The 27,425-nt window shown below is 42.0% G+C and overlaps 1 protein-coding gene across 3 annotated transcripts; it reads left to right on the forward strand.

The window, feature by feature from the left end:
• The first annotated feature begins 589 nt into the window (after nucleotides 1-589).
• Nucleotides 590-27,096, forward strand: LOC132780308 (beta-1,4-galactosyltransferase 3-like). 3 transcript variants are annotated; one of them, XM_060783936.2, is made up of 8 exons: nucleotides 590-691; nucleotides 7,658-7,754; nucleotides 18,098-18,444; nucleotides 20,973-21,208; nucleotides 22,730-22,917; nucleotides 24,034-24,156; nucleotides 25,015-25,119; nucleotides 26,579-27,096. In XM_060783936.2, exons 3-8 carry the CDS (start codon nucleotides 18,183-18,185, stop codon nucleotides 26,727-26,729), a joined length of 1,065 nt encoding a protein of 354 aa, XP_060639919.2. In that variant the 5' UTR covers nucleotides 590-691; nucleotides 7,658-7,754; nucleotides 18,098-18,182; the 3' UTR covers nucleotides 26,730-27,096. The 3 variants fall into 3 exon arrangements, with proteins under 3 accessions (XP_060639919.2, XP_060639920.2, XP_067316761.1); XM_060783937.2 differs by having other exon boundaries at nucleotides 18,101-18,444; XM_067460660.1 differs by lacking the exon at nucleotides 590-691 and adding an exon at nucleotides 7,528-7,550.
• The last annotated feature ends 329 nt before the right edge of the window (nucleotides 27,097-27,425 follow it).

Raw genomic sequence — 27,425 nt, forward strand, 5'->3', positions numbered from 1 at the left:
ATGGCACAATCGTCAGCATAGATGAAACTCTCTGTCCCTTCTCCTGAATCAAAGCAATTGGGGAAGGTGTTTCAGGAGCAGTTTAAGGGATGTCACCTCTAATTTAATTGCCATGGCTCAATGCTTTGCAGTGCTGGGATTGGTAATGTTTACTCAGCTCCACATAAACTCCCACTCGTTTTATTGCAGCTTATCAGAAAGTACACCATATTGTGTGCACTTATGTCAAGACTGGATTAAGCCAGTTCCACCTGTTTGTTCACTGGCTGATATTGAGCTGGGTTGCTGATAACACTCCATAGGGTGAAAGCCTGCAAATAACTGCCTTGTCCTTGGTAGACGTCTGGGGGAAATAGAGGGGGCGGGGCTCCTTTGTGACGTAGACTTCCGCGCAGCGCCCTCTTTTGGAGCTTGCCTTGATATGCTTCTTTTCCTCTCCGCCCCGCCCTTTTTTTCTACCACGCGCCCTCTTCTTCTTCTTCTTCGGCTTTGGAGCACTTCGCTACCAATCACAGGCGACGCGTCGCCTTGACATTGCGGGCGCTCGGGCTCTGATTGGCCGGCCTGGCGCGCGCCTCTCCCTCCCCCCCTCCCCACGCCGCTCGTTCGGCGTTACGCGATTGGCTGGGCTCCCACTCGGCGACTCGGCGCCCAGCTGAGGGGCGGCAGTCCCCCTCGGAGCTGGCGGAGGGTGAGTTGAGCCCGGCCCAACTGAGTGTAGCTATATCCTTTCTCTTAGAGCAGGCCTGGGCCAACTTGGGCCCTTCAGGTGTTTTGGACTTCAACTCCCACAATTCCTCACGGCCTCAGGCCCCTTCCTTTCCCCCCTCAGCTGCTTAAGCGGCTGAGGGGGGAAAGGAAGGGACCTGAGGCCGTGAGGAATTGTGGGAGTTGAAGTCCAAAACACCTGAAGGGCCCAAGTTGGCCCAGGCCTGGTGTATGAGTTGAGATTGGCAGTTGGACTGACAGAGAGAGTCAATCTCCTGACTAAACTGGCATTTTAGCACTTTTTGGGAGGGTGGGGGTGGCATTAAATCCTAGCTCATTGAATGGGAGGCTCACAGACATAGAGGTCTTTGTTCCTTTTTGGCTCAACTATTCCACACAGCACTCCTGATGCTTGGAAACCAGTGGTTCAGTCCGCCCGCTGTGTTCTCTCTGATGGCTTCTCCAAGCCCCATCTACACTGCCATATCATGCAATTTAATGGCACTCAATTGTAATACATGGCAAAGGTTTACTCATATAATGCAGTTCAACTGCATTCTGAATCGGGCAGTGTAATTTATTTTACTTGATTTTGTACTGTGGTTGGTTCGCAGCTTGGGAGTGATCCTGGACTCATTGCTGAGCCTGGAACCCCAGGACGGTGGCTGGGAGACCTTTTGCACAATTAAACTTGTGCGCCAGCTGTGCCCGTAACCTTGGGAAGTCGGATCTAGCCACGGTGGTCCACGCTCTTGTTACATCCCGGATAGATTACTGCAACGCACTCTACGTGGGGTTGCCTTTGAAGACTGTTCGGAAACTTCAATTAGTCCAGCGGGAGGCAGCCAGATTGCTCACCGGAGCGTCATACAGGGAGCATACCACCCCCCTGTTGTGTCAGCTCCACTGGCTGCCGATCCAGTTCCGAGCACAATTCAAAGTGCTGGGAACCCTATACGGTTCCGGCCCAGCGTATCTGTCCGAACGCATCTCCCTCTACGTCCCACCTCGGAGTTTAAGATCCTCTGGGGAGGCCCTGCTCTCGGCCCTGCCTCTGTCACAAGTGAGGTTGGTGGGGATGAGGAGCAGGGCCTTCTCAGTGGTGGCCCCTCACCTATGGAATTCATTCCCTGGGGAAATTAGATCAGCGACATCCCTCCTTTCCTTTAGAAGGAAATTAAAAACATGGATGTGGGACCAGACATTTGGGCAATCTGGCAGATAAATAAAGGACTGCGACGACGGATAGGAATAGACAATGTGGAACGAAGTATGGACTCTGAGTTGGCGAACGCTGTGCATGAGATTGGCTTATTGACTGTGATATATATTGTTGTTTTAATTTTTATAACTGTTTAACTGCTGTTTTTATACGTTTATTGTATTATTGTGTAGGCATCGAATTGTGCCATTTTGTAAGCCGCCCTGAGTCCCCCCTCGGTGAGAAGGGCAGGGTAGAAGTATACGAAATAAAATAATAAATAAATAAATGATTGGATACAGTGTTTCCTCACTTATTGCTGGGGTTAGGTTCCAGGATCTCCGGCAATAAGTGAAAAACCATGATATAGAGATGCTCTATTTATGTTAATATTTATACATTGCTAGCTGTCCCCTGCCACGCATTGCTGTGTCCCAGTCTGGTGATCTGGAAAAGAAAGGGATGAGAAAGTGTTGGTTTCTAAATATATGCAATGCCTTTATGTTGGTGGGTAAACATTATTTCTTGTTGTTTTTTTGTCAGTGTTGATGTGGAGATTGTCTGGTTTGCCTTCTCTGGAACATGCAACATATAATTGTCCTTCCTTAGGGGTTCCCTTCAAATCTATGATACTATATCTGTGTGTGTGTGAATCACATATATCTATCTATTTCTATGGCTGGATGGTTTTTTGTCAGGAGGGCTTTGATTACGTTTTCTTGTCCTGGTGAAGGGAGTTGGACTGGATGGCCTTTAGTATTTTCTGTTGGTCATGGGGGTCCTGTGTGGGAAGTTTGCCCCAATTCTGTCATTGGTGGGGTTGAGAATGCTCTTTGATTGTAGGTGTAGTATAAATCCCAGTAACTACAACTCCCAAATGTCAAGGTCTATTTCCCCCAAACTCCATCTGTGTTCACATTGGGGCATATTGAGTATTCATACCAAGTTTGGTCCAGATCCATTATTGTTTTAAGTCCACAGTGCTCTCTGGATGTAGGTGAACTACAACTCCCAAACTCAAGGTCAATACCCACCAAACGATTCTAGTGTTTTATGTTGGTCATGGGAGTCCTGTGTGCCACATTTGGTTCAGTTTCATCATTGGCGGAGTTCAGAATGCTCTTTGATTGTAAGTAAACTATAAATCCTAGCAACTACAACTCCCAAATGACAAATCAATTTTTTTGAGTAATGGTCACTCCTTGGGTTAGTAGGTGTTGTGGCCAAATTTGGTGGCAATTCATCCACTGGTTTTTGAGTTCTGTTAATCCCACAAACGAACATTACATTTTAAAATTTTTATATAAGACTAGCCGTCCCCTGCCACGCGTTGCTGTGTGTATATATGTGTGTCTATATATTTGTGTATATGTGTGTTTGCATATCTGTATGTGGTTTTGCGCATGCATTGTAATGTATTTTATTTTTGGCTTTTTAAGTCTCTTCCGCCGTGTTTTTCAGTGTTTTTATGATGGTCACTCGGCCTGATAGGTGTATTGTGTCCAAATTTGGTGTCAATTCGTCCAGTGGTTTTTGAGTTATGTTAATCCCACAAACAAACATTACATTTTTATTTAGCTTACAGCATTCAGGTTTGCAGTGATTCTAGCTGATAGGCTAGGATAAGATAATATGCTTAGATTTTTAAACAAATGTTCACAAGTTGATGTTTCTTAATCCCAGATGTTTGTCTGCACTGGCGGATACAAAAGTTAATGGGGGCAAAGGGCATGCTGGAAATTAATAAGGTTTCTATAGCCCATTGTCTGTCATTGCTGAGACTCATAAGTCACTTATAACCCTTACTAATCAAGCTATATATTGTTTCAGTTTTACGTATGTCACCAGTAGAGCACTAATCTGTATCCAGGTTTGTGTTTTCTAGCCAAATGTTTTTGTGTGCCTCTTGACGCTTTGTGATATGTAAACACATGATAATATGAAAATACCAGAAGTTATTCATGGGAAGGACATTTCCTTGTCTTTTATTCTGCTGTATTTGTATATTGAATACTTCCTTTGTAAATTTCTGTTTTCTTTATCACACTTCGACGCATGATCGGAACAAATGCCTTCCAGTTAGTATCTTACAAATTCTTTGGATTCCCATCTCAAATCAGATACAGTTAGTCTTGTGAAGCATAAAGAAAAGGCCAAGTCTTAAACTATGTTCATAATTCCTGGGATCTTCTTGTCTTTTTTCCTTTGAAGTTCAATGCTGTGTGATTTCTTTGTTTGTTGTCATTATTATTATTATTATTATTATTATTTCTTTCCTGTCTCTCCTCGTGGCTCAAGGTAAGTTACAGAATCTATATAAATAAAAATTTAATGTTCATTTGTGGGATGAACATAACCCAAAAATCACTGGATGAATTGACACAAAATTTGGCCACAAGACACTTTTCAGGCCAACAAGTGACCATCACTCATAAAAACAAAAAAACACACAGTGGAAAGGACTTAAAATCCCAAAAAACAAAAAATTACATTACAGCGCATGCACAAAAACGACCCCCTGACCCCACGCTCTCCATTTCTACTTGAGCCAAGTGTTAATATTACAATTGCCCACCTGGATTACCTTTGAATAGCCTTGCACCTTAAATGCCTGGCTTTTACCAGCCAACGGGAAACCTTTGGTGGGCGAAGTTCCCTAGCCCAGATTGATTCCTTTCTGGAAATCTTCTGTTTTCTGAGGGCCACGGCAATGCATGGCCAGGTACAGCTAGTAATTAAAATAATGACAGTGTAGACAGCCACTTATTTTGGGTGTTGCCTACATGTTGTATGTCTCTTGTGCATATAAAACTTACATGTAGGTAGAGAATATATTATTTTTCAGGCTTCAAGAAAGACGTCTTTGAATTCATCTTTCAATATCTGAGCCCTTTAACATCGTCAAGACAGAATATAGTTGCAAGTGGCAAACAAGGATAATTTGAAAGTGGTTCTTTTGGCTGTTGTCTATTTCATAGAGTTCATTCCGCATACAGTGCTTTTGCAAATTTTGGTGCGTTTTAGAGTTTGCTATGAATAGTCTATAGGCACTGAGAAATTTGCCCACTTAGAAATTGGATGAGTGGGTTTTTGGATCCTTTATTTTGTTTCCCTCCTCCTTTTCCTTTACAGTAGGGAAGTTAATTGAATGATTTTAGATTATGAGTGGGCAGGCAGAGAATAGTCTCTTTCTTTCTGTATTTTTATTGTGCAGGGTTATAATTTTAGGTGCCTTATAAATAAAGTACGACAATGGCTTTGAATGTCAGACTTGATGGACCTTTTGTTTTAGCGAACAGGGTTTTCAGTGCATTTTATTTCATTCGAGAAGGGAGGTGAAAAGTAGCAAAAGGGGGAAAATACTGCAGACCTTCTGGGAAAGTCAACACAAAGAAGAACCTTGGAATAGGGGAAGAAACTGAATTCTCTTTTGTATAGCCTTTCTGTGAAAGTTGACAGTGCTCATGCTCTCTTTTTTCTGGGTTCTGAAACATAAGAGCCCAATTGGATCAGACCACATGGCCATCTAGTCCAGTGTCCTGCTTTCTTCGTTCAGTGACTGATTATATTCTCCTGGAATGCTTGGAATCAGTAGTCCTCTTCTGTTATGGCTTTCTGCAACGCTTATAGAGGCTGCCTTTAGGCATGGTGGCCAATTACTACATATGACCTCTTTTCTCTTTGAATTTGACAAATACTCTTTCAAAGTTGTCTAAGTTCCTGACCATCACCAAAACTGGAAGCAGTGAATTCCCTATGTTAGTTGCATATTGTGTGAAGCACTTTCTTTTGTATATTGCTATATATTGGCCAGTCAATTTAGTTGTGTGGTCCTAGTCTTATGGAAGATGCAAATATAGCCTTTCTCAGTATGGAGCCAGTTCCAAACTCTGATAACTTTGATTACCCTTTTCAGCATATAAAACTGTCTACAAAGGTATGGGGGAGTGTGTACATACTTGTGCATGGGATTCATTGTTAGATGTGATTGGTGCAGACTACAGCACTTTCCCCATAGACAGATACAGATGATCTCGAGGGTTAGAGAGTCTCATAAGTTACATGGTTCATTACATTGTAATCAGATGTGCTCTCTCTTGCATCTGAAGGCAGCACTAAAATTGTATGGAAAGTGCAGAAAAGCAATTTACTCCTAATTATTATGAGAACCTCCATAATAATATGACCTACATGAGCATGGAACAGATGTCTTCAGGAGAGGTTAGGCTTTCATTTTCTGGAGATATTTCAGCAGAGGCTAAATTATTGTATTTAGGGATGTTAGAGTTGCTTCCTGTTTTTCAGTCCCTTCATTGATGATCTCAGTGCAAAGCTGAAGTTGGAAGGTAGCCAAAGGCAAATCAACTACATACAATTTTTCAAATAACAGGAACTTTTCTCTGCATTTTCTTCACCAGCTCATTCCACCATTTAAAAACAGTGAAAGCTGAACTAGAGGATAGTGCTGATGTGATCACACAACTCCTCTTTCTGGCCAGCTGTAAAGGATACCTACAACTAATACCAATATGAATTGTAGAAGAATGTTATGAATGTGCTATTCCTGAAGGAATGCATGGGACAATAAAAGAAAATCTTACCAGCAGCATATGGCCATTTTTCAGAGCCTGCCTTGTTTGTTCAGTGTTTTAAGGATGGCTTTCATCAGCCATACCTACAATTGCAGTGTTCCTGTTCGAAGTAAGCGATGCACGTGTTTCTGTTAGCCTGTTTAACAACTAGTCTGCTTTAGAAGATGGCTGTTTGCTAAACTGTACTGATTGTACAGCATTTTTAAATGCTTGTATTTTATTTTTAATTAAGATTTTATGAGATCAGGCTTAGTTTGCTTTGGAGACTGTTTCTAGTTCTGTGAGGTTAGGATTGAATAATATTTATATTATTCATGATATTCCTGTACCAATTCATGGTTTACTTGAACTCACTGGATAGCTATCTTGCTACAGTAAATATTGTGCATTGTGTTTGTATAGTACAATGGTACATTTAATTGCAGGGGGAGTTGGAGGTAGAATATCAGGACTTGTTATCCTTAATTATTCCTTCCATATGGAGCCCTTTAAGAAGAAAAAATTAAGCACAAGCATTAAATCTTGACAACGTCTGGGGTGTCCAAGCAACAGAATGCTAAGTGCCATTCCACAGGGAACCCTAGAGAGCTTAATCCCAGTGACTGCATAACCTGTAACAAGATCGCTGTTCTTCTGTGAGAAAATAAACAAAGCAGTGAAAAAGACTTTCTCTTTTTATAGAAGCTTGAGAAATGCTTAGATCATCTTAATTTTGTTATTTTCAGGGAGATATGGTACATATCACAGAGGAAATGGGGTTATGAATAGTTTGCCCCTTTGCCACTGTGAAAAGTATAGGGCTTAATCTTAGGGTAAAAATCTGTAAGGAGTGACAAATTGCATGCATTGATACAGAGAGTTGTTATCTCAATTTCTGGCAGGGAAAACAGACTGCTGGTAGTGATTGCCTCCTACCCGTGTTCTGAATATATTGCATATTGCCGTCCCACTTTCACCCCTCCCTGTTTCCTCATCTCATTTTGCTCTAGACATTTTCCACTTCCTGTTTAAATTGGCTGCATACTGTAGGCTTGGAGGCTTTCATTACTGTATGAAAATGCCAAGTTATACTGTACTTAGAGTTTTCTGTCTTGATTTCTTTGTGTGCACAGCTTCTACATAATGATCTCCCTTTACCTTCTCTAATATATTGCAGAAACTCTATGGAAGTTGGGGGTAAACATACACTGAGCTCCAAAGAATAAGGACTTCCAGATTTTGCTGAGCAGAATTATTCAATCTGCACATTTAAGGTAGGTATATGAAATTCTTGTTTACTTATCTGGATATTTTTTCTAATTGCCTTTCATATAGCTGAACCCAGCAAATATATCCAGGTGTAGAATCCCTTCTCTTTGGGGACATGATTTCTGTGTGGCGAGGGATTTCTTTCTTTTTTCTTTTTTGCTGCTTTATGTCTGTGGTTCTACTATGAAGTACTCCTTTTCTCTGTGTAAGCTAGTAAAAGTAAAGTCTTCCCCATGACATAAAGTCTAGTCGTGTCTGACTCTGGGGGTTGGTTCTCATCTCCATTTCTAAGCCGAAGAGCCGGTGTTGTCCGTAGATACCTCCAATGTCATGTGGCTAGTATGACTGCACGGAGTGCTGTTACCTTCCCATCAGAGTGGTACCTGTTGATCTACTCACATTTGCATGTTTTTGAATGGCTAGGTTGGCAGAAACTAGGGCTAACAGTAAGAGCTCACCCCGCTTCCCAGATTCAAACCGCCGACTTTTCAGCAAGTTCAGCAGCTCAGAAGTTTAACCCACTGTGCCATTGGGGACTTAAGCTACAAAACCAATTAATATATATATGCCCAGAATTGGGAAATTGCCCTGATGAAATGGTAGATTTTCATATGGATTGTATGTCCACTTTTCCATCAATTGTTCTGAAACAATCTTTAAAAGTCCAATTACATATGTCAGTAAACATCTTCTAATGGCACAGAATACGTATGTCCTTAGTTGTGGGGATGGACTTCAATGCCAGGAACTGAAACTGTGATACATTCAGTTGTGAGGAGCAGCAGAGCTGACCAGAATGCTGTGGTGCCTCTACAACAAGCATGGGCAAACTTTGGTCTTCCAGGTATTTTGGACTTCAACACCCACAATTCTTAACAGCCGATAGGAAGTCCAAAACACCTCGAGGGCCAAAGTTTGCCCATGCCTGCTGTACAAGCTTTGTAATTGTTGCTGTGTGACAAATTACAGACCAGCTTAATTTGTGTGTGTGTGTGTGAAGCATCCTACTTTTCTGGTTATATGTAACATACTAAGTACTAGGAAATGATACAGTCTTGTATACAACAATTTAGAGGCATTCAACCAGGCACAATTGGTTTGCCTACCTCTGGCCTACTGCCAAGCGTGCTGGTCTCTTTACAATAAGGCTATAATTGTCTAGAAACACAGTTTTTATATTAATGTGTGGCCGATTCTTACATCTGCATTTCAAGGGCCAGTAGTCTGAGTAGAATGGCATGGATGAGCTGGAGCAGAGAAAATTGAAGGTTAACCTGGATACTTTTGTTTCTGCATCTTTTGTATTGGTGTTTTATATCTGGAGTTCTTCTGCCCCATTTTAAAACATTCTGTTTTCAATAATATGTATGAGAGGCCTATATACATTTCTAGCATTAGGAGATAGGTTTCCTCTTTCCCCCTCATTGTTGGAATCTTCAGCATATGTCTTAAAAGGCAGCTATAGTGTTTTTGCACTATGGAGCCTGTGACTGCATAATGCAAGGGAAGTGGTTTAGCAGCTTAACAACTCCTGTTTCTATGAATATCTGTAATATCAACATGGCCTTTCCAACATTTTAAGTAATTGACCAGTTTCAGACAATATTGTATTTTCTGAGGAGAGATTGTGACTTTGTGGTGGATTTTATTTATTTATTGGCCTCATGAATCTGGTTTAGATAATTTAACCTTTTAAACAACACAATCATAATTGATCAAATTCTAGGTTATCTAGACAAGGGCTTCTTAAACTTTTCCCCACTCCCAACTCCTTTCTACCTGTGACCTCAGGTGAATAAAACAGTTGTAAATGTATTACTTACTGATAATAAATCATAATGTTCAAGGCTTGCTAAACAACAACAACAACGATTCTTTATTGATTAGTCCATTTTGACCACATCAAAACATGCAAAACATACAAAACACACTTGCCCATACATACAGTAAAACTGTATATGAATACAAGGCATCCCGGCCTACTGGCCTGTCGACCCACTCCTAAATGATTGTGCAACTACAAGATAAAAAGATAAAAAATTGATTAATTCCTTAAATTCCTTGCTAAACAGGCTAATTTGCCTTTTTATGAAGTGCATCTTGAGCAATGTCTACAGAATGCAGATTTGTGTAATAGATGGTATTCAGAAACCTTTTACTGTTGCCAAATGTTTTGTGACCCCAACATTGAGCTAATTTGGAGTCGGGACCCATGGTTTTAGAAGTAGTGATCTAGATCAACGTGTACTGTGACACTAAGCTTTCCATGTAATGAATCATAATTTCATTGTAAGAAGGAAGCTTCATAAGACCATAAGGTCTGGGAAGCATGCCCTATGAGGAGTGGCTTAAACAACTGGGTCTGTTTAGCCTGAAGAAGAGAAGGTTGAGAGGAGACATGCTAGCCATGTTTAAATATCTGAAATGATGTTACGAGGAGGGAACAAGCTTGTTTCCTTCTGCTCTGGAGACTAGGTCTTGAAGCAATGGGTTCAAATTACAGGAAAGAAGATTCTTCCTGAACATTAGTAAGAACTTCCTGACCACAAGAGCTGTTCCAACAGTTGAATTCTCTGCCTTGGAGTGTGGTGGAGGCTCCTTCCTTGGAGGCTTTTAAACAGACGCTGGATGGCCATCTGTTGGGGGTGGTTTGATTCTGCTTTTCCTGCATGGCAGGGAATTGGACTGGATGGCCTAGGGGGTCTCGTCCAACTCTATTCTTTAATAAGCACCATGTACATCAAAGTGCTGTTGGCTGTACATGGTGATTTTTGCAGCTAAAGGAAAGCCACCTCTCCTCCAAAAACATAAAATAAATAAATAAATAAAAACAGTATAAGGAAAACACCTGGAGTATACAGTGAAATTGTGGGGTGCCAGAGGTTTTTTTTGTATTCTTAATATTGCAGAATTGGTAGCAAGAGAAAAGAATCCAAGGAAGGTTTTAACTGGCTGTGAAGACCAGGGCTTAGAAAAAGGGTTTAAACTTTAAACTGGCTGTGCCACCCCAAAAGCTAAATGACAGTAATGATAGAGACAGAATAAGACTTGAATACTATATTTTGTTTGGTGTGGAAATTGAGCTAATTTCTCCAGGCTGCAGACATGCAGGATCTGTTTATTTTTTAAACAAGAGCTCAAGGGTCATGTGCTAAATGAGGTTTGGGGAAAAAGAACTAGTTGGCTCATAAATTCCACGTGCCTTAGGAGGCTGCTTTATGCTGACTATTGATCCATCTTGCCAAGAAAAGGACTCATGTGTTACTTCAGATTGGCTGGACTTCAAACCCCGACAGTTTTAACCAGCATAGCCAGAGGGGAGAAATGCAGGGAGGTGCATTCCGGCCCTTAGAAGGCCATATAATTCCCATGGTGATCTAGCCTCATAGTTCAATGCCAACTGGGTGCCTTTACAGATTTTCAGATCAAAAGCTCTCTTCACTTTGCCTTGAAGTATTGGGACCTTATGTACCTATATAGCATGAACTCAATGACTGAGCTACAGCTCTTTTGTCATAATATATGTTTATGACCTCCATACTCAAACACATCACTACAGCTCAGGAATTCTGGTCAAGTTAGAGCTAAAGCTTATTCTTAAACACCTGGGTTCTTGCTAAGTAAGGTAAAGGTAAAGGTTTCCCTTTGACTTTAAGTCTAGTCGTGTCTGGCTCTGGAGGGTAGTGCTCATTTCCATTTCTAGGCCAAAGAGCTGGGGTTGCACTCCAGCATGACTGCATGGAGTGCCATTACCTTCTCACCGAAGCGGTACCTGTTGAACTGCTCATATTTGATTGTTTTTGAACTGCTACGTTGGCAGAAGCTGGAGCTAACAGCGAGAGCTTACCTTGCTTCCCAGATTCAAACTGCCAACCTTTTAGTCAGTAAGTTCAGCAATTCAGCGGTTTAACCTGCTGCGCTATTGGGGGCTCCAGGTGCTTGCTAAAGGACTGCGAACCACTCGCAGATTTGCCAGTAGATTATTTCTGCTTTGGGAGACCTGACATAGCATATAGATAAGGCATGGGCAAACTTTCTAACTTGGGGGCCGCATGGTGGGCCGGAGCGGAGTGGACAGGCCAGGAAGGAGGCGGTTCTCCTGAAGCCCTCTCTCTGCCTTTTCCTCCCCTTCCTCTTCTCTTTTGAAGGGAGAAAGAGAAAGAAAGACAGGAAATGTTTGGATCTCAAAAGGGTTGACCTTGGTCAGGATGAGATGGTGGACGGGAGAGAAAAATTGTATCAGTTAGACCCCATATTGCCTACTCCTGATGTAGAATACTAGAGCTGGAAGAGACCCCAAGGGCCATCCATTTCAGCCCCCTGCCATGCAGGAAGGCACAATCAAAGCACTCCCGATAGACAGCCTCTGCGGAAAACCCTCCAGAGAAGAAGACTCCACCACACTCCCAGGCAGCCTATGCCACTCTCCAGGAAGTTCTTCCTAATCTTTTCAGTCACATCTTTTCCCCTGCCATTTGAAACCATTGCTCCCTTGTGCCCTAGTTTCTAGAGCAGCAGAAAATCAGTTTTCCCCCTCATCCTCCTCAATGGGACACCTGTTTAAATCTTGAAACATGATTCACATGTTGCCTCTCTTCCTTCTCTTCTCCCAGCTAAACATCCCCCAGGAAGAAGGAAAAAAAGAAGGAAAGAAGGGAGGAAAAGAAGGAAGGAAGGGTGGAAGGGAATGGAGGGAGGGAGGAGAGAAGGAATGAAAGACAAAAAGGAAAGAAGGAAGGAGAAAGAGAAAGAGGAAAGGAGGGAGGAAAGAGGTAAGGACGAAAGGGTGGAAGGGAAGGAAGAAGGGAAGGAGAAAGAGGGAGGTAATAAGAAGGGGAAGAGGAAGGAAAGGATGGACAGAGAGGAGGGCCTGAGAAAAGAGCCCAAGGGACCACATCCAGCCCCTGGGCCTGGATTTGCCCATACCTGACATAGATGCTAACATTAAGTGTGGGGTTTAGATAACAAGCCTCTCTGATCTTGCTTCAGGGAGTCTTTCCTAACAGAAGGAAATACTTTTGTGTTTCAGAACTTTGTAAGATTATCATATTTTACCCATTTCTCTGGAAATTGGCAACCTCCCAAGCAATACAACTTTTCACACTCTGATAAGAAACAGGTAGTGTAATATTGATAGAACACAATCGACAAGACTGTTGTTAGAGATGTACTCTTAGGAGGAGGATATTTTTGAAACTGATTTCTCTAGTAATAATCCTGATAGGCAGGAGTTAAGAATTGGTCAGGATTGACATTGAAAACCACAGCTGAAACAAGTTCTTGCTTGGCAAGGTCCATACATTCCACTGAGTGGGAGGGAGTTTGGATTAAATGTGAAAGGTTGGGCAAGAGCTCTTTACTAGATTTCACTGCTGTATTTTCTTTTTAATATTACTGATTAAAACAGATTAGTGATCTACTCTAAGGCCAAACAGGGTATAGGTTACAGCCTGTGCTAGATGGGGTTACACCCCCCACCTCCAAAGGCGCAGGTTCACAGCTTGGGAGTTCTCCCGGATTCATCGCTGAGTCTGGAACTCCAGGTTTCAGCGGTGGCCAAAGGAGCCTTTGCACAATGAAAACTTGTGCACTAGTTGTGCCCATACCTTGGGAAGTCAGACTTGGCCATGGTAGTTAACACTCTAGTTACATCCCAAATAGATAACTGCAATGTGCTTTACATGGGGTTGCCTTTGAAGACTGTCCGGAACTTCACTTGGTCCAATGCGTGGCAGCCAGATTCCTCACTGGAGCAGGGTACAGGGAGCACACAACTCCCCTGTTACTCCAGCTCTACTGGCTGCCAGTCTGCTACCAAGCACCATTGGCTTTAGCCTATAAAGGCCTAAACGGTTCCAGTCCAGCTTACCTGTTTGAATGTATCTTCCATCTTGGAGGTTAAGATCGTCCAGGGAGGCCCTGCTCTCTGTCCCACCTCCTTCGTAGGTGCAACTGGTGGGGTCGAGAGACAGGGTCTTTTCAGTGGTGGCCCCTCATCCATGAAACTTCCTCCCCAGTGAAATTAGATCAGCACCCTCCCTCCTGGCCTTCAGGGAAAAAAAGCAAAAACATGGCTGTGGGACCAAGCATTTGGGCAGTAGGCAACACAAGGAATGAACAGGGATTATGTGTAATTGATATTTGATATTTGGTATATTTGATATTTGGAATGGCCTTTGAATTATGATTTTTGGTTATGTGATTTTAATGTTAATATTTATATGTTTTTAACTCCATGTTTTAATGTCTAAATGTTGTTATGTTTATTATTTAATTGATATGTGTTATTGTTGTTTTATGTTAGGTTTTCATGTTTGTGAGGCATTAAATTTTGAATATGTTGGAAGCCTCTTTGAGCCCCCCCCCCCCCCCGGGGTGAGAAAATGGAGTATACAAATGAAGTAAAGAAATAGATAATAAATACTCTTCCTTTGCCTAGTTGATATCTCCTCAACCACACTTTACCAGACTTTGATTTAGGATGGTCAAAAGAATAAACATTCCAGTTGTGGCGGAAAGATCTCCTTTCCCCTCAAAGGGAACCTTATCCCAGAAGCTGTAATAGCATTCCAAATCTGCTTACATTAGGAAATTGCATAAATAATTCAAGTCCAAAGAAATGTCCTTTTTCATATAGGTAGTTTTCTCTTTTTGTAGTTTCTTTAGTTGGTTCAGCCAAAAGATACAGATGGCTATAGGCAAAGCTTAAGAAGTGTAGTTTTTTTTTCTTTTTAAGGGGGCATTCTAGCTCACAGGATCTGAGTAGAGATATTCTAGAAATATATTTCCAAGTTTCATCCAAAGTGTACTTCTCTTGTGAAGTTTCACTATGCACTTGCGTGCGTGTCCCTTATTGTCCCTGAGCTGTTATATCTATATGGAGATCACTTAAATATTGTGCCTACCTAGTTACAGGTTCTGAAGAGATGGGGCAAGAGGATTCCAATGTGGAAAAGCAAATTTCACAGCCATAAATTCAGGGCACCTGTAAATGCCTCTTCCACATTAACTGTGAGTTGCAGTTGTTATGGCAGCCCATGCCCTGCCCAGCATAATAGTTATCTTGGAGCAAAGCCAATATGGAAAAATTAAGAAGGAACAAGGAAATGACTCAAGACTTTCAGAGCAAGATGTCCAAGCTGATAAAGGAAGAAGAGGAGAGGCCACTCTATGAAGTTCTTTCACAAATCTTAATTTGTGAAAGGGCTTTGTCCTTTTCCCACCATATCACCCACTGCAAGAGCATGAGTCAAAAGCATCACACTACATTTGAGAGGTAGAACAGAAAAAAATATCCTTCCATGAATTTGAGAGAAGCCCCAGGGCCAGTTTGACTATCTCAGGATTATCAGCTCATGTTCCTGCCTCAGTTGCAAAAGGGGTGTTTATATGGAGGGAGTGTATGGAAATGACTTGCCTCTATAGGCAGTCCCTAGGTTATGAGCAAGATAGGTTCTATAAATTTATCCTTAAGTTGTATTTGTATGTAAATTGGAACAGGTACATTTCTTATGTGTAACTCCAGCCATTTTTTTTTTTAGTTTTGCATAGTACAGGGCAAGATTCACACCTCTATATTTCTTCTGCTGTCTGTGCCCCTGTTCAGGATATTTCACCTCACTTTCTGTCCCTGTCATAATTGGAGTTTGAAAATTTTGGGTTGTTGTGGAAACAAGGACTGGTGATAAAGCTTCAGTGGAGACATCTTTCCCTATGATAACTTTCAGGAGTGATTTTCCCTTCATAGTGGTAGATTTCCTCCCATTTTCTGTTGTCTCACCTGTTCTTAACTAGGTGTCATATGTAAGCTGGATGTTTGCATCTTGGGGACTGCCTGTATTTCAGTCTCAAGATAAAATTAGTGGGCCAGTGTTATATGTGTTTACAAAGCATGCTCTTCTACCACTTGAAGTATGGCAGGTGCTTGTAGAAAGGCGTATTAGTATTATACTGGTTGGAGTGTTAGATCTGTACTGAAATTACTTGGATTCCCACCCAAATTTATTTATTTATTTACCATATTTATATCCTGCCTTTCTCTACCCGAGCAGGGGGAATCAAGGTGGCTTACAATGGTACCTACACAATGCCTCGAAACAACAAAATTCACCTAAAATAAATAGGTTTAAAATTACAATATAGTAAAAATACATTCAAGCTTAAAACACACCATCCAGAGTTCAAGGCCTAAGACCATTCCATGATCAAATTGCACATAATTCTAAATGAGCCATTGATTTGTGTGGGTGACCAGAATCTTTCCCAACAAGGATTTTGTGAAGTTGAGAAAATACTTGCATATATTATCCTGTGCTTTTGGGTAGTGGATACTACGGGGGGGGGGGGGGGGGGGGGGGGGGAACATTTATCTCCTGATGGCTTTTGGCAGTATTTTTGACCTTTTCATGTGGCCCAGTTCCTTTTTATTTTTATTTCCTGATTGTATGTGACTGAGTATGTAGAGTAGGGTGACAAAAACCTTTTCCCCCACCCTGCTTCTAGTTTCACTCATGCCCTTTTCCTTTTCCTCATACTTAAGCTTGTATTGATATATCCTTTGTCATCCTAATCCTTCCTCACCTTTCTTGAGAGAACTTTGTTTTTGTGAAGCAAAACTAAATGTAGACTCACAAAATAGTGAGTCTACATTTAGTTTTGCTTCAATGTGGCTTCTCATGCATCTGGAGAGCTAGGGGTAAGTTGTTAATATGCCTTGTCTGACCATTTGCATGTTTAAGATGAGCAGCTTTGTCTTCTGTTTGGTGCGTGGAATTCCCAGGCTGTGGACTAACTCTTACTGGGATGTATAGATGAGGAATTTGAGCTTTTGTACCTGCACATAAATGAGAAATATACTTTTCTGATAATGTACTGACTGGAACAGTTATCTCTGGCATATCTTCTTTTCTTTTTTTTTTTAACTAGGACCATTTCCAATTCAAGAGAGTTATTAATTTAGTCAGATTTTCATAAACTTACTTTTCTTGGTGGATCTTGTGCTGTGTGTTGTCGAAGGCTTTCATGGCCAGAATCACTGAGTTGCTATGACTTTGCTGGGCTGTCTGGCCATGTTCCAGAAGCATTATTTTCTGATGTTTCACCTGCATCTACGACAGGCATCCTCAGAGGTTGTGAGGTCTGTTGTAAACCAGGCAACTGAGGTTTATTTATCTGTGGAATGTTCAGAGTGGGAGAAAAAAATCTTGTCTGTTTGAGTCAGGTCTGAATGTTGCAATTGGCCACCTTAATTAGCATTGAATAGCCCTTCAGCTTCAAGGTTTGGCTGCCTACTGCCTGGGGGAATCTTTTGTTGGGATGTGTTAGCTGGCCCTAATTGATTCATGTCTGGAATTCCTGTTTTCTGAATGTTGTTCTTTATTTACTGTCCTGATTTTAGAGATGTTTTTTAATACTGGCAGCCAGATTTTGTTCATTTTCATGATTTCTTCTTTTCTGTTGAAATTGTCCACATGCTTGTGGATTTCAATGGCTTTTCTGTGTAGTCTGATATGGTAGTTGTTAGAGTGGTCAAGCATTTCTGTGTCCTCAGATAATATGCTGTGTCCAGGTTGGTTCATCAGGTGCTCTGCTATGGCTGACTTCTTTGGTTGAATTACTCTGCAGTGCCTTTCATGCTCCTTGATTTGTATTTGGGTGCTGGGTTTGTAGACTTGTTTACAGCTGCATGCCATATGGTAGACTCCTGCAGAGGTGAGAGAATGCCTCTTGTAGGCGAAACATCAGGAAAGAATGCTTCTGGAACATGGCCATACAGCCTGGAAAACTCACAGCAACCCACTCTTCTTGTGCTGTTGAACTCGCTTGCTGGAGTCAAGACCTCCGTGGTGACTTTCTGGCAGCTGATGAAGGCTTTTTGCGGTGTCCGGCTTTTGGAAAATGACTATGTGGAGATGACTTTTGATAACCTGCTACATTGTCTGCGTGTGTGGTGTTTTAATCATTATGCTTTTAATTCTAATTGCTGATCTAATTATTTAATATTTGTAAAATTTTGGTGATGTGGACTTTTATATGTATTTGTTTTAAATTTTTAGACCAATTTGAGTGTCCAGGCTGGGAAAAGAGTAGGATATAAACAAATGAATAATACATCAAAACAAAATAGTGTTTGCCTGGCTTGCATGTGTGTGTTGCAGTCAATGTCCTCTCATGTGAAAGAGAAAGAGGGAAGGATGACCTTAAACTGTTGCTTGCTATCATAAGGTTTTATAAGATTCTGTATCAAAATTAGAGTTTTTAAAAAATCTGTGGGATTGAATAATATCTATCTCTTTATCTGAATGGATTCATTTGACTAAGTCGTCTTTTTAAACTCTTTTGTTCCCAGCAGGTTACTGTTTCCTTTCTCCTTTGTTGCTGGCACCTTTAGGCCCAGCTACACTATGGATAGATGATCCTGGCCCTGCTCCGCCATGCTGCAGGTGCGTGGCCGCTACCTGCTGCTCTTCCTGGGAGTACAGCTGGTGGTGATGGCCCTGCTGTACCGCGAGGGCTACCGGAAACGTGTTGCCTATTTCCTAGGCATTTTCTACAAAGGGGGCACATTGACAATGTTGGCCAGCTTACACAATGCCTCGCTCCCAGGGGATGTCTATGCCAACCTCAGCTTGATTGCCCGACCCCCTCTGCCCCCGGATGACCTTCCTTACTGTCCAGAGGCGTCTCCTTTCCTTGGTAAGAGAACCAAAGCACCTAGATTTTCAGACCTGGTTCTGGTGAATGTTGAGTTCTTAGTCAAGACTTTTAATTCTCTTGACTGAGATAGAAACTTAGAAACATAGAAATAAACACAAAGAATCTCTAAAGTATCACAGCTACAATCTATACGGTGAGTGGGCTTATTAACAAAAGACGTTCCTCATAAATGTACAGCAGAGTAACTTATTAGTAGCTGCATGACCCAGCACCAGTAGCTCAAAGTGATAAAAAGAACAAAAACACACATACCGATGTTGTATCTTCAATAGGAGGCTTTTCTTTATATCAAAATAATATAGTTATACTATTTACAATAACAAGTTTCCATAACACAAAGTCCGTTATACTTCCTTCTTTGCTTCCATGCTGGTCTTCTTCCTCATGCAGCCTCCTCTCACAAAGAACTTATACTGGAGCTTCACACAGTAGCTTTTTACACACAAGCCTTTATACACTGGAGCTTTACAACCTGAGGCTTCTCTCACCAAAGGTTCTCACACCAGGCCTTCTCGCCCTCTGAGGCTTTTCTCCCACAGTGAGGGCTACTACCACTGAGATCTATTCTCCTACTGAAGCGTTCTCTCAAACAAAGAGGCTTCTGTCACACTGAGGCACACCTTCTTATATTGAACTACAGCTTTTGCTGAGTCATTGCATCCATTTATTCCTTTCACTGCTCAATTACAAAAATGTAATTAAAAATATCTAGTTAATTTTAAATATTTCTGACACAATCTACTCTTTCAGGGGTGGAGGATCTATTAAAATGACCCACCCTTGAAGTCCTTCTATGGCTGGTATCACCGATGATGATGTTGATGCCCTGATGAGTAAGTGAAATAAAAATATAACGAGGGTTATTGACACAATCGCTCCAAATGCCCTCTCCAGCCCCTTACTAACCAGGCTCCCTGGTATACAGAGACTCTCAGGGAACTGAAATGGGAAGGACAAGAACTAGAGAGCAGATGGCAGAAAGCCAGAATTCTGTGTGACATGATAAAGAGGACATCTTTTTTCCTATAATGTGGCAATATGTGCAGCAAATGAAGCTTTCTTTTCTGCACGTATTGCGTCCAGCTGAGCTGTTTAGGATAGTGAGAAGTCTATCCTAGGTACCCTCCCCTTTGAACCTGCTGGTAGTACCTTCAGTAGCTCATTGTGATGCCTTTAATGACTCTTTGAGTGGGATTACACTGGATCTGTTTCAGTTGGTGAGTACTGCTGATGCAGACAAGCTGCTGGGACAAGTAAGGAGCACAATCTGTTTTCTTGACCTCTGCCCCTCTTGCTTGTCATCCAGAGAGGAGATGCAATTCAATCTCAAATACAACACATTATCAGTGCATCTCTCGGGGAAGGGAACTTTCTCTCCTGTTTAAAAAAAGCAGTAGTTAGACTGCTACTGAAAGGGCCCCCTCCCTGGGTCCTGTGGAACTTAATAACTACAGACCAGTGTCCAATCTTAATTTCTTTTTAGACAAGGTGACTGAGAAGGCAGTTGCTCGCCAACTCCAGGCAGTTTTGGATGACACACACTTCCTTGACCCATTTCAAACTGGCTTCACAGCAGGATATGGAGTTGAGACTGCTATGGTTGATTTAGTGGACGATCTCTGTCTTAACACTGATAGGAGGAGTGAGTCCCTATTGGTTTTTGTGTGTGTATGTGTCAGGAGTGGCTTGAGAAACTGCAAGTCGTTTCCGGTGTGAGAGAATTGGCTGTCTGCAAGGACGTTGCCCAGGGGATGCCCGGGTGTTTTTGATGTTTTACCATCCTTGTGGGAGGCTTCTCTCATGTCCCCACATGGGGAGCTGGAGATGACAGAAGGAGCTCATTCATACTCTCCCCAGATTCGAACCTGCAACCTGGCGGTCTTCAGTCCTGCTGGCACAAGGGGGCTCCGTCCTTATTGGTGCTTCTAGATATCTCAGCGGCTTTGATACCATTAACGATGGTATTCTTCTGGAACGCTTATACATGTCTGGCTGGTCCAATAAAAAAGAACAGCAATTTTTTGTCATTGCAACTTGAGTGCACTATAACACTAACTAGTGAATAGAAAGCTATAGTTTCAGGAACCGACAAAAATGGAACTTGTAATTTATGGGTCCATCTTTAAACAGACTCTTAATCAGTTGTATACGTTTACACATTCATGAACAGAAAGAATTGACTCTCCTTTCACTTATTTTTCCCCTCCTAGAAATGATAATTGAAGACGTTAAATACGTCATTGAAGCTGTATTTTGAAATTGTCATATGACTGGTCAAATAAATAAATAATGATTACATAATTGAAGGTTGACAATATGACCAGGAATAAAGTGAGTGGTGAAAATAAAGACATTGGAATAAAAGACAAGTTAGTCTTGTAACTCTGTTTGATCTATAAGGAAAATATATTGAGTTGTTTTCTATTGGAAGTTTGGTTTGCTGTGAGGGAGGCGTCCAATCTGTTGACACATGGTGTGTTTACTGACACGTCTCTATCCATCTGCAGGAGGCCCCATTCGGGTGTCCTTTCCTCCAGGCCTGACACTGGAAGACATTGTGCGGAAGAATCCTTATGTGAGCAAAGGGGGTCGCTACCGGCCCCCAGACTGTGATTCCACCCATAAAACAGCTGTGATCATTCCCCATCGCAATCGGGAGCAGCACTTGAAGTATCTGCTCTACTACTTGCACCCGTTTTTACAAAGGCAGCAGCTTAGCTATGGCATCTACATCATCCATCAGGTATAGTAGTAGTTGAGAGCCTGGGCAGGAAACATAGGATTGTGCTGGAAATGGAGGAAATGCGGACCTAAATCCTACTATTTGTTCTTACTAGACCAGATCCATTGAATCAATTGGACTGGCCAATGTGTTGGCTCATCACAAAAGCAATAGATTCAATGGGTCACTTCTTACCTGCAATTAAATGGCAGAATTATTTTTCAGGGAAGAGGCAAATGTTGAAATTAAAACTGGGAGTGCAGGGTCTTTCGTAGAATCATAGAGTTGGCAGAGACCTCAATGGCCATCCAGTCCAACTCCCTGCCAAGAAGGATGAAAATCTTATTCAAAGCACCCCTGACAGATGGCCATCCAGCCTCTGCTTAAAAGCCTCCAAAGAAGGAGCCTTCACCGTACTCCAGGGCAGAGAGTTCCACTGCTGAACAGCTCTCACAGTCAGGAAGTTCTTCCTAATGTTCAGGTGGAATCTCCTTTCCTGTAGTTTGAAGCCATTGTTCTGAGTCCTTGTCTTCAGGGCAGCAGAAAACAAGCTTGCTCCCTCCTTCCTATGATTTCTTCACATATTTATGCATGTCCCTCATCATGTTTCCTCTCAACCTTCTCTTCTGCAGGCTAAACATGCCCAGCTCTTTAAGCCGATCCTCATAGGGCTTGTTCTCCAGACCCCAGATCATTTTAGTCGCCCTCCTCTGGACACATTTCAGCTTGTCAACATCTCCCTTCAATTGCAGTGCCCAAAATTGGACACAGTGTGATTCCAGGTGTGGTCTTACAAAGGCAGAATAGAGGTGTAGCATGACTTCCCTGGATCTAGGCAATAGACTCCTGTTTATGCAGGCCAAAATCCCATTCACTTTTTTTAGCTGCCACATGACATTGTTGGCTCGTTTAACTTGTTGTTCACAAGGACTCCAAGATCTTTTTCACACGTACTATCAAGCCAGACTTCCCCCATTCTGTATTTTTGCATTTCATTTTTTTCTACCTAAGTGGAGTATCTTACATTTCCAGCAACATCAGTGGGAAAGAGAGCCACAGTTCCTCTCTGCCAGTTGCAGGAACCTGGCAGTGGCCCCATACCCTCTCTCTGTTTCTCCATTGGAATATTTTCCCCTGCAATTAGGAGAATGGAGTGCAACCCTAGCAGTCTCATCTTTGTCTCTCTCCTTTGGAATTCTCACAGTAGGCAGATAGCCAACCAAAGATGGTTTCAGTGCTAGGCAGTAGTGGGGGGCAATAAGCAGCAAGTCGTGCTGAAGAGCTGAACCCAAGCCAGATGCCCTGAGAACAGTAGAACAGAAGGGAGTGTTGGGAGTAAGCCAGTATCCTTGAGATCCTTAAAGTGGGAGGTCAGCCAGGGAACCTTAGAGTTGGACAACTGAGGTCCTATTAAAAGTTCGTAAAGCTGGCATGCATATCATGAGCAGTAATGTCTAATTGTGAAAGAATTGTGTCATGGAAGAAGTCTTTTAGTGTGGGTTGTGAATATGTGCATTTACTTCTATCACTCATCTTTCTCAGGCCGAGAACTACATTTTTAATAGAGCCAAACTCTTGAATGTGGGCTTTAAGGAGGCTATGAAGGATGAGGACTGGGACTGTATTTTCTTCCATGATGTGGACCTTATCCCTGAAGATGATCGCAACATGTATACCTGTGACCGGTTTCCTAAACATGTGGCTGTTGCTATGGACAAGTTTGGCTACAAGTGAGTTAACCAGGCATGATATTCCTTCCCCCCAGAGTGCCCCTCTCTTATTTCTGTCCACCTTAACTCTTTCCTTTTCAAAATAGATATCCTTTATGTTTTCGTTCTTTTCAAAAATAAAACTGTGCTAAAAAGAGTTCCTTTTCACACTATTCCTACTGCTAACCTGGCAGTGGGAATAGTGTGTGTGTTGCAATAGCTTTATTGTTAGACATAAGCTCAGGGAGATCTGGGCTTGAATCCGTACTTTGGGCTTCAGTTGCTTATGAACATTGCTGCAAGAAAGACTGTAGCTCCAAAATGGCCTCCTCTGAAATAGAATATAGTGCTGCTCATGAAAGACCTAAAATCATTTCTATGTCGGAGAGGAGAGGGTACAGTGGAGTTTTAATTTGACTGGACTCACTGTTATTCATAGGAGCCCCTGGTGGCGCAGTGGGTTAAACTGCTGAACTGCTGAACTTGCTGACCAAAAGGTCGCAGGTTCAAATCCGGAGAGCTGCATGAGCTCCCACTGTTAAGAGTAACATGAAATCCCTGGTGGGTTAGCAGGTTAAACCACTAAGCTGCTGAACTTGCTGACCGAAAGGTTGGCGGTTCAAATCCGGGGAGTGGGGTGAGCGCCTGCTGTTAGCCCCAGCTTCTGCCAACCTAGCAGTTCAAAAACATGCAAATGTGAGATCAATAGGTACCACTCCAGCGGGAAAGTAACGGCGCTCCATGAAATCATGCTGGCCCCATGACCTTGGAGAAGTCTATGAACAATGCCAGCTCTTCGGCTTAGAAATGGAGATGAGCACCAACACTTAATGTCAGGGGAAAATCTTTACCTTTACTGCTGTTTTACCTCTTCTCTCTCAGAATTGGCTGTTTTATTTGGTTCATGTAAGAGTTACATAAGATTTCACATTTGAATCTATTTTCCTCCCCCCCCCCCCCCCCCAAAATCTCATGTTCCTCTTTGTATCATCCTTAGATTGCAACTCTGTTCTATTGCAGGGGATTCTAAATGCTAGAAGAGATTCTGTAGGATTTTCTCTTGAGATTCTCAGTACACAGTATTAGTTGGTAACCTACTGCTTTATAAATGGTCCGTTTCAATTAATATTCTGTTAGGCTTCCCTACAAGTCCTACTTTGGAGGTGTTGCAGCACTCAGTCCAGAGCAATATATGAAGATGAATGGCTTTCCCAACAACTACTGGGGCTGGGGCGGTGAAGATGACGACATTGCAGTCCGGTAAGAATTCTCCTGCAAAATCTTAGTGACAGAAGAGCAAACAGATATATTGTCAGGCATTCAGTTACCTATTGCGCACAGGCAGGCCTGTCATAAATGCAGGGTGGGACCTCTGGAATCCTGGCTCCCAAGGCATGTGGTAATCCCTAGAGCAGTGGTTCTCAACCTGGGGTCCCAGATGTGTTTTGGCCTTCAACTCCCAGAAATCCTAACAGCTGGTAAACTGGCTGGGATTTCTGGGAGTTGTAGGCCAAAAACATCTGGGGACCCCAGGTTGAGAACCACTGCCCTAGAGCCTGTGTAGAACAAGTATAGTGGTATAGTACAATATAGTAATATATAATACTAATATTGTGCCATACTAATAAATATATTGTATGTACATTGAATATTGATCATAATATTGTAAAACAATATAATACTAATAATACAATATAATAATTATATATTTTATATTACATGTAATATTACTAATGATATTACAGTATAGTGGTATAGTACAATACAGTAATATATACTAATATTGTGCTATACTAATAATACAATATATTGTATGTACATATAACTTGTAAGCTGCTCTCAGTCCCCTTCGGGGTGAGAAGGGCGGGATATAAATGTCATAAATAAATAAAAATAAACAAGCAGAACCTGAACAGGGATTGGGGTGGATTAGGAAACGAGTTTATATATATTTTTCTGGGGTGTAGGAAGAAAGTCACAAATACAGTGGGATAGATCTGAAGATGCTGAAACCGAGTGTACTGCATGGGGTGTCTTGACTGTTGACATACCTATACATGTGTTGAAGGCACTTTTAGGTTCCAACCGATGCCAAAATGTCTGTCTCTTCTCCTCCAGGGTGGCGTTGAGTGGGATGGTGATCTCCCGCCCATCTGTTCAGCATGGCCGTTACCGTATGATCAAACATGGACACGACAAGGGCAATGAGCAGAACCCCAAAAGGTGAGTGGGAGAGAACTCCTAGGGGAAGAAATCACTCTTGGACAACCAGGTTTCTGCTACATAAACCCAGATAGCCAAATGTGCACAAGCCCTTTCCTTTTTGTTCTCTGCAAGCTTTGTTAATATCTGCAGAATCTATGCTACACAGGATGTATTTGTGATACAGAAGGTACCAGAGTAAACAACTCATGGAGAATATTGGGTTGCTGTGAGTTTTGCAGGCTGTATGTATGGCCATGTTCCAGAAGCAATCTCTCCTGACGTTTTGTCCACATCTATGGCAGGTATCCTCAGAGGATGCCTGCTAGATGTGGGCAAAACATCAGGAGACAATGCTTCTGGAACATGGCCATACAGTCCGCAAAACTCACAACAACTCAGTGATCAAATCAAATCAAATCATTTATTTCGGTCATTGACCAGCACAGGAAATAGTCACATTTTCATACAAACTTGGTATGTTTGGTACATTAAAAATATAAATAACAACTCCTCAGTGATTCTGGCCATGAAAGCCTTCGACAATTCATGGAGAATAATTTATTGTTTTGTCCATGTGACATTTAAGCCCGACCGTCGTCAAACTTATATGATGGCTTGTATTATTTTCAACTGAACTTTGTGAAAGAAAAGAAAGCTGTGTGTTTAGCTAGGATTAACACACTAGAGATGACAACTTGGGACAATTCCTTAAGATGCACTGTAGTTGAGGAAGAAGGGGTCCAGTGCTGTTATGTTAGAGCTATATAGGTGCTTTTATTTTTATGCTATGGGTGTTTTTTTGTCATTGTGGGGCAGGTCTTCCTACAATCGTATTTTTGTGGAGCCAAATAATCAGAACTAAATGCTTGTCACTATAGAAAGCTTACTAATTCTGATCAATCTTAAATTTAAGCTATATAACAGCACTGAATGCTGCTTGGTTTTTATTCATTGTTAATATTTTCTTCTTAGGGCTGCATGTTGTTTGTTTGTTTGGCCCAGTTGTGTGTTTCCTGAGATAATTTCTTTAACTCAGAACACTTCTCATTACCATAAAGTTCCTATTTTTAAAACTGGACTTTTTTTGACCAGTGTTACTCCTCTATCCCTTTCTCAACCTATGTGTTCCGCATCATACCCTGTGAACTTTCTTCAGACAAGCCACTTAAATATAGGTTGCTTACTTGTAACTGTAGTTTCCCGAGTGGTCACCTGTGAATTCACACATATGGTAGATTCTGCACCTGAGCTGTCTGTGCGATTCACAGTTGACCACGATGGGAAATAATTGATATACTCTTTGTTATAGAAAACGGATTGTGTGCTCTTTACCACACTGCAGAATATTGTCTAAATAATACTATTTCACTAGAAATCACTGTAAAAAGAATGCGGTTTACCCCTAAACCACAAACGTATCAGTAGAGAGAGAGAAGGCAATGCTTGAATAGGTTTTCCTTGTTACTTTTTCTTCCAGATTTAACTTGCTGGCCAAGACAAGGAGAACGTGGAAACAGGATGGCATGAACACATTGGAATACCAGCTGCTTTCCAAGGAATTGCATCCTCTCTACACAAATATCACTGTCTTCATTGGCACTGAGAAGGGAATGCAACGGTCCACGTGAGGCACTTGCTTCGGAGTGGCATGGAACAAGAGCCTCCCTCTTGACATTGCTCCTGGACTGAGAAAACCAAAGAATCCAGAAAGGGATGTCTAGCCCTGAGCACTGCCGTTGTGTCATGGGGAGACTGCAGTGGCCAGCAACATGCCAGGGTAGTTGTTCAGTGGGAACTTTATACACACTTTCCTTCCACTGCCCCCAGCAGTTTTATCTTGGGTGGTAGTGGAGCCTGACTTTTGGGGACTTAGCTTGTGAGATGCCTTTCATACCTTGGTTAAAGGAGCAGCACAGTGAGACTGACCTTTGCAGTCTGAACCTCCCCTGTTGCTGCACCATGGTTTTTCTTATTAAAGTGCAATTTATTTTACAAGTGTGTCACCAAGTGGAAATGTTTCTTCTGGAGACAAAAGCTGGGGAATACTTGAGGTGAGCTGTGCTCTTTTCCAGGACAGGTTTAGTTGGTTGGAAAGAAGCCTGTGCTGTTTCTTCTGCTTCCAGAGCTGCCAACATATAAGCAATGGAATGATTTTGCCTCCAGCAGGTACTGGTTTGTATTTGAGGAAATTGTGTGCCTATATGCAAAGTATCAGCAGGGCCTGGGGAGTCATGGTAGAATGTCACAATAATTTATATTTCTTCCACTTAGCTTTGACCCCGGTTTGTGTTCTGATCATGAGCTTCTGCTGCAGAAACATTCAC

The sequence above is a fragment of the Anolis sagrei genome, chromosome X, assembly GCF_037176765.1.
Source record: "Anolis sagrei isolate rAnoSag1 chromosome X, rAnoSag1.mat, whole genome shotgun sequence".
NCBI lineage: Eukaryota > Metazoa > Chordata > Lepidosauria > Squamata > Dactyloidae > Anolis > Anolis sagrei.

Excerpts from the sequence above, each read along its gene's own strand:
- LOC132780308 (XM_060783936.2), top strand. The coding sequence starts at position 18,183 with ATGCTGCAGGTGCGTGGCCGCTACCTGCTGCTCTTCCTGGGAGTACAG. Across the intron at positions 21,209-22,729 it reads GCATCTACATCATCCATCAG|GCCGAGAACTACATTTTTAA; the intron begins GTATAGTAGTAG and ends CATCTTTCTCAG. Across the intron at positions 25,120-26,578 it reads AATGAGCAGAACCCCAAAAG|ATTTAACTTGCTGGCCAAGA; the intron begins GTGAGTGGGAGA and ends TTTTTCTTCCAG.